This window comes from Gopherus flavomarginatus, chromosome 5 (assembly GCF_025201925.1).
Source record: "Gopherus flavomarginatus isolate rGopFla2 chromosome 5, rGopFla2.mat.asm, whole genome shotgun sequence".
Taxonomy (NCBI): Eukaryota; Metazoa; Chordata; order Testudines; family Testudinidae; genus Gopherus; species Gopherus flavomarginatus.
Window position 1 is genome coordinate 95,541,870 of NC_066621.1, and position 13,930 is coordinate 95,555,799.

A 13,930-nucleotide genomic window follows, 5' to 3' on the forward strand; every position below is an offset into this window, starting at 1 on the left:
TAATGCAATTCTGGTTACAAAAGGTGGATGGAAATCTTGAGTCCTTATTCAAAGAGGTTATGCACACTGCATTTTTGTACAAATTCATGTATTCTCAAGTTAAATTTATTCTGCAGTCTAAATAGTGTGTTAGAGGAAAATTGGTGTTCATTGCATAGTCATATGTTGCACTGCATTTGGCTCATTCACTTAAAAGATTTATCAGGTCTTACTTTACTTCAAGAGAATTTTAATACTGAACAGTGTTATTACTAGGGCCCTATCAAATTCACAGTCCATTTTGGTCAGTTTCTTGGTCATAGGATTTTAAAAATTGTTAATTTCATGATTTCAGCTACTGAAATCTGAAATTTCATGGTGTTGTAATTGTAGGGGTCCTGACCCAAAAAGGAGTTGTGGGGTGGTCGCAAGGTTATTGTAGGGGAATAGCAGTATTGCTACCCTTACCTCTGTGCTGCTGCTGGTGGGATGCTACCTTCAGAGCTAGATGCTGACCAAAAGCTGCCACTCTCCGGCCACCCTGCTTTGAATGCAGTGCAGAAGTAAGAGTGGCAATACAACAGCCCCCTTAAAATAACCTTTAAACCCGCTCTCCCCCGCAACTCTTTTGGGTCAGGACCCCCAGTTTGCGAAATGCTGGTGTCCCCTGTGAAATCTTGTGTGCTTTTATCCTATACAGATTTCACAGTCTGTGAGGTGTTTGTTTTTCATGGCTGTGAATTTGGTAGGGCCTTAGTTATTACTTTATCATTAAATCTGTTGAAAAGAGACCTCTTGCCCATAGAATTAGTCCTATCAAAACAGTTTTGAGGTATTCTGTACATGTGGAGAAACTTCTATTGCTGTTGGCCATAAAATAGACAACTTAATACTCCTGATCTGTCAAATACAATGGCAACACCAAATGTGTCTGCAGCAATAAAAAGATGTCCTATGTATAGCTCTATGGCTGTACATATTGGTGAGGCTGCATTTCATGCAAATTAATGATGCTGCATTAAATGCAGTCAGGATCCAGAGTGAACAGAGTTCAGCACTCAAAGGTTCATTATCATTAAGGCTAAGATTTTTGTCATGGTTATTTTTAGCAAAAGTCACACAGTAGCGTAGCTTGGTGGGGGAGCACTCGGTGCTTCCCAGCACATCTGGGTCGTCGGGCTCCTCTGTGTGCATCTTGTGGCTGCAGCTCCTGCTCTCCCTGTCCTCCTTTTGTAGCAGCCAGGTGATGCTCCTCCCTGTGCCCTCTGGGGGGCGCCTGCTACCTTGTGCCTCCAGCACAGGTTTCCCACAGGCAGCTCCGGGTCTTCGGCAGCAATTTGGCCGTGGGTAATTCAGCATGGCGAGTTCTTAGTGACTTCCATGACCTCCATGATGTAAATGTAGCCTTAATTATTATACATGTGATGATAAATTTGTAATTGAAATCAGGATTGGTAGCAGTATTGATATAAACTGTAAAACTGCTTGCTTCATAACACCTTAATTTCACAGTTTAGTAATTTTAGGCAGACATGGTTGGTGTCTGTCCAGTAGTAATTTTTATTTTCAAGTTTGAGCAAAATACTTTCTGCTGGTTTTGGGTTATTGGGACAGTGAATGGAATACTTTCCCCATTGTAAAGAAATTTGAACTACACCTTTCTGAACAGGGCAGACAGCAAAACTGAAGCCTCAAACCGGGCATGGGTATGTTACGTAGTAAGGATAATTTACTTTGCTTTGTGTGTTGGAGGGGGAAGAATAAAGATTTAAGTTAATGAAAAATCACTGAGAATGCTCAGTGGGCATCTAATTTGAGAAGAACTTAATGGAGCGCTGCCCTTTTTATGACATTATTACACGTTCTGTCTGCCTAGCCCTGACCTGTTTTAATCCTTGTCTACATTATGGAGCTTTATTTAAAAAAAAAAAAAAAAAAGTCCATTGTTTGTAGCATTGGTTAGTAACATTGGAGCCTGGAACAAATGAGACTCTGGCTTTTGCATCCATTTTCAGCATAGCTTCAGTATGACCTTTTCTAATGGGGGTTAGAGAATTTACTGGCATTACTCTATGGGTGTAATAATACCAGATTAAATCACTGTGGGGAATACTCCTGAATAAAAGTAGCCTTCATTCGTTTTATCTTAATTCACTTGAATTAAATTAAACAAAATTAAGACTACTTTTATTCTGAGCGAGAGCATCCGCACAGGGACTTATTCCTATTTGAATTCATACTTTTTGTTAATCCAGACTAACTTTCCAGCGTAGACAAAGCCTTAGACTTGTTTAGAGTAGGTTTAACTGACACAGCTGAAAGCAAAAAGCTCTCTGCTAGGATCTCAAGGTTGCTTGTACAAGTACAGTTGAAAACATTTTAGCAGTGGTAGAAAATTTTTGTAGAAGGTTCCTAATGTAGACAAGGCTACTGGGGCTGTTGAAAAGACCAGCTGAATCAGAGAGATTGTAACAAACTTTTAAAAACACGCATACAATTACTTACCAAGAAAACCAGTCTCACAAATTGGGAAAGGATGAAATTATAGATGTGGGTGGGAAAAAAACTCCCATTATATGATTTGAGGGTCTATGTCTTCACAATTTTTGCTGAGCTGTGCAAATTCTTAATCCTGGGGGCATTCTGTGCCAAAAAAATAAAAATTCTATGCACAATATTTTAAAATTCTGCAAGTTTTATTTGTCAATAAATAAATGCAGGCTCCAGCATGGCAATGGGGAGTACATGCAACTGATTGTATGAAGGTGGGAGATCACACTGCAGCCTCCCCGCCCCAGGACACAAACTCAGTGGTGAGGCTGCACCTGACCATGACACAGCACAAGGCCTGGGTGTGCCCCGGAAACACCCTGGAGCCCTGTCTCTCTGCACTAGGCACACCAGGTGTGGGGCAGACAGCCTCAACCAGGCAGGATCCAAATGTGGAAGGGCTCAGTGTGGGGGAGGATCCAGGGGCGGGGTGGGAGGATTCTGTGTGGGACAATCTGGGTGCAGGCAGTTCAGTGAGGGGGTTGCGTGGGGGGATCTGGATGCACAGAGGCTTATTGGGGGTGGGGGGGGAGGTTCCAGATGCAGGGGCAGTGGGACTCTGGAGGAGCTTCCAGGTGAAATTGGTTGGGGTTCAGCAGAGGGGTCTGGTTGTGGGGGTCTCAGCAGGTGGGTCTGGGTGCTGGGGGAGTCGGGCTTGGGTGCAACTAGTTGGGGGTCAGTGGTATGAGGGTCTGAATGTAAGGGTGCAGGGGGAGTGCGGCTTGTCAGGGTGGGGATCTGGAGACAGGAGGTCTGGGTGCAAGGGGGTTCCAGAAGCAGGGGTTGAGATTCAGTGGGATGGGGTTTGGGTATGGAGAGCGAGGGGGTTCTGGGTGTATGGAATGAGGCTTGGTGGGCGTATCTGGATATGGGAGGTCTGGATGCACGGAGGTTGGGCGGATAGGTGAGCAGCTCCCCTGCACAATGACTCCTCCCCCTGCAGCTGAGGAGTGATGGGGGCAGGAAGCAGGGAAGGATGCTGAGCTTCCTGCAGCTAGGGGAGGTTTCTTGGGGTGGTTCTGACACAGCCCCAGCCACTCCTTGTAGGGGAAGAGGAAGTCCCGTCCTCTCCTGCCTCCAGCCCATCCAGGACTAGCAGCTGATTCCGGCTCAGGGTAGGAGCCACTGGCTGGGGTGTCCCCAGTCCTACAGTGATTTACCTCCCCACCGACTGCTCCGGGTGCCTGAAACAATGTACCTGCACAGCTAGGGAGTGGTGCGTAACTGCTTTTGCTGCTTCTCTTTGCTTCCCTGTCAGAAAATCATTTTTCTGCAGAGAAGCAAAGAAATCTCTGTGGCACATGAATTCTGCCCACGCACAGTGGTGCAGAATTCCCCCAGGAGTAAAATTCTAAGCTGTAATCAACAGGGAAGGGGTTTAAAAAATTCCATCTTTTTTCTGTAACCTTTGAAAAAAATTCTCTTGCCAAAGCATAGTAGTAGCAAATATGGAAACTGGTGCTCACTTGCCCATTCATCTGAATGAGGAGTTAACCTCAAAGTCTAATTGGGAACATTACCATTGTTCTGTTAAGAACAAACAAAAAATCAAAACCTCAGACAAATACTGAGAAGTTAAATGTGCACAACAACATTATGTGTTTAGAACATAAGAATGACCATACTGGGTCAGACCAAAGGTCCATCCAGCCCAGTATCCTGTCTGCCTACAGTGGCCAATGCCAGGTGGCCGAGAGGGAGTGAACCTAACAGGTAACGATCAAGTGATCTCTCTTCTGCCATTCATCTCCACCCTCTAACAAACAAGAGGTTAGAAACACCATTCCTTGCCCATCATGGCTAATAGCCATTAATGGACTTAACCTCCATACATTTATCTAGTTCTCTTTTAAACCCTGTTATAGTCCTAGCCTTTCCAACCTCCTCAGGGAAGGAGTTCCACAAGTTGACTGTGCACTGTGTGAAGAACTTCCTTTTATTTGTTTTAAACCTGCTGTGCATTAATTTCATTTGGTGGCCCCTAGTTCTTATTTACTTGTTCCCATAATATGACTTTCGCTTATTCACTTTCTCCACACCACTCATGATTTTATATTTCTGTCATATCCCCCCTTGGTCTCCTCTTTTCCAAGCTGAAAAGTCCTAGCCTCTTTAAGCTCTCCTCATATGGGACCCATTCCAAACCCCTAACCATTTTAGTTGCCCTTCTCTGAACCTTTTCTAATGCTAGTATATCTTTTTTGAGATGAGGAGACCACATCTATATGCAGTATTCAGGATGTGGGCGTACCATGGATTTATATAATGGCAATATGATATTCTCCATCCCTTTTTTTAATGATTTCTAACTTCCTGTTTGCTTTTTTGACTGCTAGTGCACACTGAGTGGACATCTTCAGAGAAGTATCCATGATGACTCCAAAATCTCTCTCTTTTGATTAGTTGTAGCTGACTTAGCCCCCTATCATATTGTATGTATAGTTGGGGTTATTTTTTCCAATGTGCATTACTTTAGAGTTATCCACATTAAATTCCATTTGCCATTTTGTTGCCCAGTCACTTCGTTTTGTGAGATCTTCTTTTTTGAAGTTATTCAATCCTAACAATCCTAAAAATATATAGGAGTGGCAAGTTTAGATTAGAAAATAGGCTGTGCTTAAAAATTGTAAACATAATTTTTCGCCTCAGGTAGACAGAGGGCGTGTCTACAAAGGAGAGTAATACTAGTATAAGCTAAGGTGTGAATTTAAACCACAGATCTATATTGCTGTAACTCCCCATGTTGATAGTTATTCTGATATAAGAGGGCTTTTTTTGTTTTAGCTTATGGATGATCTTTGGAAGGGTTTAAACTAAACAAAAAAAAATGTGATTCTTATTCTGGAATAAGTGTGTCCACTGGGGGAGTTAAACTGGTATAATTATACTATAACTATGTAGACAAGCCCATAATTTATCAACTTAAAAAACATATTAGCTCAGGGGTTCTCAAACTGGGGGTTGGGACCCCTCAGGGGGTCATGAGGTTATTACATGGGGAGTCGTGAGCTGTCAGCCTCCACCCTAAACCCTGCTTCACCTCCAGCATTTATAATAGTATTAAATATAAAAAAAGTGTGTTTTAATTTATAAGGGGGGTCGTACTCAGAGGCGTGTGAAAGGGGGTACCGGTACAAAAGTTTGAGAACCACTGTATTAGCTCATCATGGTTAATCATATGGGGAGCCATTGATTTAATTGGGAATTGGACTAGGCTCCAAGATACCGCATTTATATCTAAGATAAGATCACCAAAAGTCAGTAAATTCATAAATTAAACTGGCTGCCTTGTTCATGTTTAGAATTTTTTCATATTTGTATTTTTCTGGCTAAATGTGCAGTTTAATTTGTACTGTTAAATAATAAATGTGCACACACACATGCACGCACAGAGCCACCCACCCACCCCAGGCATAATATACATGATGTCCAACAGTATAGGAACCGTGACTTCTAAATTTTAATTTTAACTTCTTTAATTTCCCCCATTTTTTGTGTGTGACTTTTAATTGTGCACGTTAAAGTTGCATTTAAATGCAATTTTTTTGCATTTAATGGTGACTTATAGCTGTTTCAAACTCCCAATGTGTTGTGATTGCTACAGAATATAACTTTTTTTTTTGGCTCTTTGCTCCTTTAAAATGGTTTCTGTCCATTAAATATCATTTTAGAGCTAGACTTGGGTTAGTTCCAAGTAGAGCTGGCTGAAACCCATTTAAAAAAAGGGGCGAGGGGACAGATTTTTTTAGTCAAATGCCTATTAATTGGAAATTTTCTAAGTTTAGTTTTTCTACATCAGAATGGCCTAGCTCAAGTCTGTTAGATTAGGAATACAACTAATGCTTAGGGGGCCTTTGCATTAATTAATGACATCTGATGTGCTGCTATTTGTTTCTCTAGCCTCAGGTTAAATGGAATCTACCTCTGGGAGCTGGATGATCTGTACTGACAGAGACTCATCATAGCAGCTCCACCACATCTGGAGATTGCAATGAGTGGGGGAGGGGAGCAGCCAGACATCCTCAGTGTGGGAATCTTGGTCAAAGAAAGATGGAAAGTGGTGAGTATGTCTTGCTTTCATTTCTTCAATTATTTAAAAAAAAAACAAAACTTTGAGGTGGTTTTTGTTTAGTACCAAAATGTATATTTATCTGCCTGTACCAAATTCCTCTTAAGTCTGATTTCCCTTCCTTTTTATTGGAGTTCTTCACTAATGCTTACACTGCAGTATCACGAAGCCCCAGTCTCTAATGGAAAATGCATTGAATTACCTGTTCTCATTTTAAAATGAAGTTCAGTTTTGCATGGATTTAAGAGGTTTTCACTGGTTGATGAGGATCTGAGAAAACTTTTTTAAACCCAACTGCAAAAAAACATTTATGACGAAAGGGCCAGATTCTGATCTCAGTTGAAAAGGTTTAAATCCTGAGTGAACTCGGTTACCTCCATTGTTTTAGCGCAGTTTTAAAATGGTCACTGAGCACAGAAGGTGATAATAAATTTATAGTTACTTTTTCATGATGGATTTGAAAGTATTTCCAACAATCTGTGTCTAGTCCACACTGACTAGGAAAGGTACCTTAAATTTCAGTAAGGCTGATTCTGGTTTTATAACCAAGTTCTGTCTAACATGGATTGTTAACCCAGTATAAATGGGGCCTAAGGCACAACCTTTGGAAAGCAAATACATTTGTATTTGTAAAGAAGTATTGTTAAGAAAGAGAGCAATTTAATGTAGGTAGAAACTCTAGCAGTAGTTTTAAATCAGATCATATTCTATAAGAGTATGTTCTGCCTCAATTTTCCCCTTGGTGAGGCAACAATGAGGTCACTTCAATTGTCTAGTCAAAGAGAAGCCAAATGCTGGACTTTTCAGCAGTATATCTCCCTTTAATAAAGCCTTCTGAAAGGAACACTTGTATGGTGGTTTTATAAGGTCTTATTTCAAAGTTCAGACAAAACTTAACAGTCCCAAAACAAAAGTATCTAGGCTCTAGCAGCAGCTCCTTCTGCTGTAAGGCATCAGGCTTCTCCACTTCCTAGAACAGTGGTTTTCAAACTTTTTTTCTGGGGACCCTGTTGAAGAAAATTGATGCCTCTCGCCCAACGGAGCTGGGGATGAGGAGCTTGAGGTGTGTATGTGGGGGCTCAGGGCTGGCACAGAGGGATGGGGTGCAGGGGTGAGGGCTGCAGGGTGGGGCTGGGAATGAGGGGTTCAGGGTGTGTGGGCTGGGGCTCTGGGCAGGGGGTTGGGGTGTGTGGGGGGTCAGGGCTCTAGGCTGGGGGTGTAGGCTCTGGGGTGGGGCTGTGGATGATGGGTTTGGGGTGCAGGAAGAGGTTCTGGGTTTAGGGGGCTCAGGGCTGGGGGTTGGGGCACGGACTTAGCTCTGGCAGCTCCTGGTCAGCAGCGCAGCTGGGGTGCAGAGGCAGGCTTCCTGCCTATCCTGGCACCACAGACTGCAGTGTGCCCCAGAAGCGGCCAACAGCAGGTCTGGCTCCTAGGTGAAGCCGTGCAAGTGGCTTTGCACGACTCTCGCCCACATGCACTGCCCACCTCCCAGTTCCCATTACCTGGTGGTTCCTGGCCAATGGGAGTGCAGAACCAGTGCTCGGGCAGTGCATGGAGCCCTGTGGCCCCCCTGCCTAGAAGCTGGACCCACTCTTGGTCGCTTCCAGGGCTCAGAGTGGTGTTGAAACAGGTAGGCACTAGCCTGCCTTAGCTGGACAGCACCACCGATGGGACTTTTAACATCCCAGTCGGCAGTGCTGACCAGAGCGACCCAGTGTCTGACATGCCAGTTGTGACCCAAAGTTTGAAAAACACTGTCCTAGAGAGTTTTTGCAGTATTTCCCCTGCTTGTTTAGGGTCTCTCACAGGCCACCCGACCTAGAGAGTTTTGTAATCTGCTCACTGTCCCTGCTTTTGGAGCACAGTTTCTGCCTGGCTTAATCTCTCTAAGAGCTCCTCTTCTCCAGAGCTTCCTTTCTTCTGAGGAGCCTTGTCTACAGTGGAGCACTTCCAAGCCTTTGATTAGGCCCAGGAGCTCCTTACTTAACTGCTTTCAAGCTGCTTAGTTAATGATCCCCAGGTGAAGCTGGGTTGGATCCATCCCTTCAGCCTGCCACAGGTAGGCTGGGCCTCTGACCCACCTCTTAAAGGCCAATCCTGTGACACAGATATAATTATGAGTTCAGGACTGCCTAAAGCCCTAAAGTTTCTTGTGGGCAACTCCTCCCTGTAGTTGCTAATATTCATGTTTTGGGGTAGGAAATTCAGCCAATTAACTGTTTGCACTCAGGATTTCCCTGCAAAATGTGCCAGTGAAAAAGGCAGTAGAGGGCAAATTTCAAAATTACCAGACTGCCTGTGATGTAGAATTCTTCACTTGGCTACTAGAAACTGACTTTTTTTTGCTGTGCAAATGCAGTTTTTAGTTTTTAAAAATTGTACTTCCAGGAGGTGGAGAGAAGCCTGGTTTTTACATTTATGATGGCAATATAAATGCTGTTCCTGATTTTTTTGGGGGACGGGAAGGGCAAGTGTCCCCAGTTCAATGCTTTTCTTTCCCTTTGGAAAATCCCAGAATTTGCTGCTTTAAATAATTCATTGTGTATCTCTAAACATGTAGAAAATGATACATCTGGGAATTAGGTAAAGATTTGCAGTAGAAGTACATTTTATCAGAATTTTTTATGACTGAATTTTCTCTTTTTGATCACATAGAGTAGTCACAAACTTAGGTTTTTGCTGCTGAATTACACATATGTTAATTCAGAGTTCAGGTTGCTTGTTAGTGTGTTGTCCACTTCAAAAAGTTGAGTTAAGCAAAACCTGAATTTCATGGCCAACCTTACCTCTGCATTTCCTGGTTTTCAGAAATTTTAATTCTGCTCAACTCAGCTTTCTGCAAGGGGATGACACCACCACACAAATTTTAACTCTGCCTTAGTGAGTTCTGTTCTGGTTCAAAAATATAGGAAATTAATGGCAAAGATATATTGTTGGTAGGAGTTAGTAATCTTATACGTATCATGTCCTGCAGTTTGCATACTGAGCCAGCCAGCCCCCTCTTCCTTCCCCCTCTTCCATCCCCCCCATCAGCTGGGCCCCAGCAGCCCTGTTACAGCACACCTTTCCAGCTGTGCCCCTGCCCGTTATCTTAATTCCCCCCTCCAACCTGGCCCCTTTTCCACTACTGTACATACCCACCCCATGCCTTAAGCAGGAAATGCATCTTCCTGAAGTCTTTACTCCCTGATATACAAATTGTTTCTGTTGCAGTTATTACCCCATCCCACTCACAATAACCCAACTCACACGGAGAGCCTGGAGTTAAAGACAACATACCTCCTACACCTTAAGCAACAGGGTCTATCCCTTTCCTCCATCAGAGTATACCTGGTGGTCATTTCAGCTTTCTGTCCAGGGGAGTCTGGGTGGTTAGTGTTTTCAAATCCCATCATGGGGCGATTCCTCAAAAGGCTGGAGAGGATATTCCTGTGTTCTCGCCCACCAGTCCCAAACTGGAACCTGAACTTGGTCCTCTCCAAACTCATGAGCCCACCGTTTGAGCCCCTGGCCACTTGTTCGCCCCTCCTAGCTTTCTTGGAAGGTGGCATTCCTGGTAACCATTTCACTGTCAAGGAGGGTGTCTGAGCTGAGAGCCATCACCTCCAAACCACCTTACACGGTGTTTCATAAGGACAAGGTGCAGCTTAGACCACATTCCAAATTTCTCCCCAAGGTGATCTCCCAATTCCACATGGGTCAGGACATTTGCTTACCTGTGTTCTTTCCAAAACCTCACCTGAGCCCAAGTCACCGCAGCGTACACACGCTGGATGTCCGAAAAGCCTTGGCATTCTACATAGAGCGCACAAAACCTTTTTATCAAGTTGACCCAATTGTTCATCACCGTAGCTGACAGAAAGAAGAGCCTGCCTCTCTCTGCGCAACACACATCGTCCTGAATCACAGACTGCATTCGCATGTGCTGTGAGCTGGCCAAGGTCCCAGCCCCAGCGATTATAGCCCATTCAACCAGAGCACAGGAATCTTCGACAGCCTTTCTAGCTCAGATCCCCATCCAGGAGATCTGTAAAGCAGCCACCTGGTCTTCAGTGCACACATTTACAGCCCACCGTGCTGTTAACCAACAGGCCGGAGATGATATGGCGATTGGCAGAGCTATTCTTCGATCAATCGGTCCATGACTCCTACTGCCTCCAGTAGTAAGCTTGGAAGTCATCTAATTGGAATGGACATAAACAATCACTTGAAGAAAAGATGGTTACTTACATCTTGTAACTGTTGTTCTTTGAGATGTGGTGTTCACATGCATTACAATACCCACCCCCTCCTTCCCCTCTGTCGGAGTCAATGGCAAGAAGGAACTGAAGGGAGGTCGGGCCGGCAGGGTAATATATACACTGCCATAATGGTGCCACTCTATGTGGCTCACTTGCCATCCCGATGGGAGCTGCTGAGGGAAAAAGTTTCTGACATCCATGCATGTAGCACGTGCATACCTAATTGTAATGGACATGAACAACACATCTTGAAGAACAACAGTTACGAGAGGTAAGTAACCATCTTTTCCTCACTATTATGCATCTCATACGCACGATCTCGGTTAGCCTCCGAATACAGGCACGAATTTGCCTACAGCTTCTTGGTCACATGGCAGCCACCACCTTCATGATGAAATATGCCAGGCTGCACATGAGATGCCTTCAGGGTTGGCTCAACTCCAGCTACAAACCCAGCACACACAGTTTCTGCATAACACTGACTCCACCACCAAACATATTGGCCTATCTATGTTGGTGGACAAAACAGAAAACTTATGCATGGGTGTTCCCTTCATCCACACCCCCCAGTGCTCATGCTCAGCTCGGACGCTTCCCTGATAGGTTGGGGAACAACCACAAGGTACAGGGCCACTGGTTCCTATCAGACAAGTGTCTACACATCGGTCTTCTAGAACTCAGAGCCGTCAGGTACGCTTGCCTTCACTTTCTTCCCACTGTAAAGAACAAGTCCATCCAAGTTCTGACGGACAATATAGCATGTATGATTTACATCAGTAGGCAGGGGGGAGCACAATCTCACTCCCTAGGCACAGAAGCCATCCGACTATGGAATTGGTGCATACAACATCACATAGAAATCACTGCTTCCTACCTGCCTGGGTGTCACAACACTACTACTGACACACTCAGCAGACACTTCTCTGAGGAACACGAATGGGAATTACATCCCATGATACTCCGACAGCTCTTCTTCTATTGGGACACTCCATTGATAGACCTGATTGCTACTCCTCAAAACCACAAATGCCATCTCTTTTGCTCCAGAGCGGGTCTCAGGAATGCATCTCTAAGGGATGGGCATTCCTCGGAACAATTCCCTCGTGTAGGCTTCTACACTGATTTCACAGATACACAGGGTTCTATGCAAGATCACAGCGGACAAGGCCTGGGTCATACTTATTTCCCCAGCTTGGCCCAGACAGACATGGTATCCTTACCTGCGACACATGTCCATCCGTCCTCCAAAGACTCTCCCCGACAGACCAGATCTCCTCTCCCAGAACTGCGATCAGCTTCTTCATCCACAGCTCCGGAAACTCCATCTGATGGCTTGGTTCCTTCATGGTTTCAATCCCATGAATTAGCCTTCTCGGGGCAGGTCCAGTACGTCGTCCTGCACAGTAGAAGGGACTCCACTCGGAAAACTTACCTGCAAAAGTGGAAATGCTTCTCCATCTGATGCTTCCACAGACGCCTGACACCCCAAATTAAAATTGACAAATTAAAATTGTTCAATGGTTAAATATTTTCACTGTCATAAATTTCTGCCTTACTTCCAGTCTGAATTTGTCTAGCTTCAACTTTCAGCCATTGGATCATGATTTTGTGCTGTGTGCTCTATCTTCCTTCTTTTTACCTTGTCCTTTTGTTATTAGTTTGATCTTTAGTCTTTATAATTTCCATCTTAAAAGTGACCTGTAAAGGACTTCTTTTTTTAAAATTGGACTTGTCTTTTATTTTCTGAATAACTGGGTTTGTTTTTTTTTCACCTTTAAAGTATCAGGTTTGGTCTTCTCTTTAGTCCTTCCTCATCTTCTGCCTCCCCCACAAAGGCTCTTATGCATACGCGTTTCATTTATGCACGTACATGTTATGCATATGAGTATACAGTAACTCCTGGCTTAACATTGTAGTTATTTTCCTGGAAAATCCGACTAAGCGAAACAATATTAAGCGAATCCAATTTTCCCATTAGAATTAATGTAAATGCGGGGTGGGGAAGGGCTAGGTTCCAGGGAAATTTTTTTCACCAGACAAACCACCACCAACCCTGGTTCCAAGCCCCCACCAGCTAGCTGCAATGGGCTGCTCTTCCTGCAAGCAGTGGACAAAGCAGGCAGCTGCCAAACAACTTTATAAGGGAGCATTGCGCAACTTTAAACAAGCATGTTCCCTAATTGATCAGTAACGTAACAGTGAAACAACGTTAACTGGGATGACTTTAAGTGAGGAGTTACTATACATTGTGTACTCTAACATTTTAAATGAAAAAGAAAGGGGTGTTGAATCATTAAAGGGACATTGACATTTTTAAAAGTTTCCGATGTCTCAGAGCACCGTTATGTCCCTGTGTGTGTGTGTGTGTATAACTCCTTATATTTAAGGGTTTTTTTTTACTCTGCTGATGATTATACGGGGTCTTTCTGCAAGGGAGAACAAGTGAGAAACCAATTGACTAAATACAAAGCACTGTCAAATGAATAAAATAAAGCGGGAAAACAGAAAATATTTGTTTGCATTTTTTTGGGGGGGGGGTTCTTGTAATCATAGTAGGTACAGATGTGATGTTGATTTGTTTTTTTTTATTTCAAGGTGACAGTGTCCCTTTAATAGACTTTTTTTTTTCTCCTAATGTTAACTTGGTGTTGAAGTTAAATAGGTGTTAAAATAGTTATGAACAGTCTGGCTAAAAATCTTTTCCCTTCCAAAATGCTCAGTTTTCAATATTTCATGCCACTTTTATTCGTCTGAAAAATAGTCCAAACTCAGTTTTGTGTGTGTGTTTGTATGTGTGTGGTTTTTTTTGTTTTTGTTTTTGTTTTTTAAACAAACGCTTTGCAGGTCATATTCAAGCCACTGACTTAGGAGTACCCTCGTTAATTACAGAAATGAACTGCTTCTTCTATTCAGTAATTCAGTATGGCATATTATAAATGTATGCAAACTGTCCAGAGCCCAGGCAACCAGTAACATGTTTTACTCAAAATGATATATGCTCTTAGCAAAGAAGAATATAAATTATTTATCTGATAAAGATTCATGTGACTTATGAAGGTCCCTATCTGGAGATTTTGGTGTACTTTATTCT

At 43.4% G+C, this 13,930-nt stretch overlaps 1 protein-coding gene across 5 annotated transcripts in view; it reads left to right on the top strand.

Moving 5' to 3' along the window:
* The window catches only part of TTBK2 (tau tubulin kinase 2), a 202,933-nt gene that overhangs the window by 39,866 nt on the left and 149,137 nt on the right, over positions 1 to 13,930 (top strand). For all 5 annotated transcript variants that reach the window (XM_050956637.1, XM_050956635.1, XM_050956639.1 and 2 more), the window contains one exon: positions 6,430 to 6,589. In XM_050956637.1, the coding sequence (XP_050812594.1) occupies positions 6,521 to 6,589 (69 nt within the window). In that variant the 5' untranslated portion in view covers positions 6,430 to 6,520. The remainder of the gene's footprint in view (positions 1 to 6,429; positions 6,590 to 13,930) is intronic.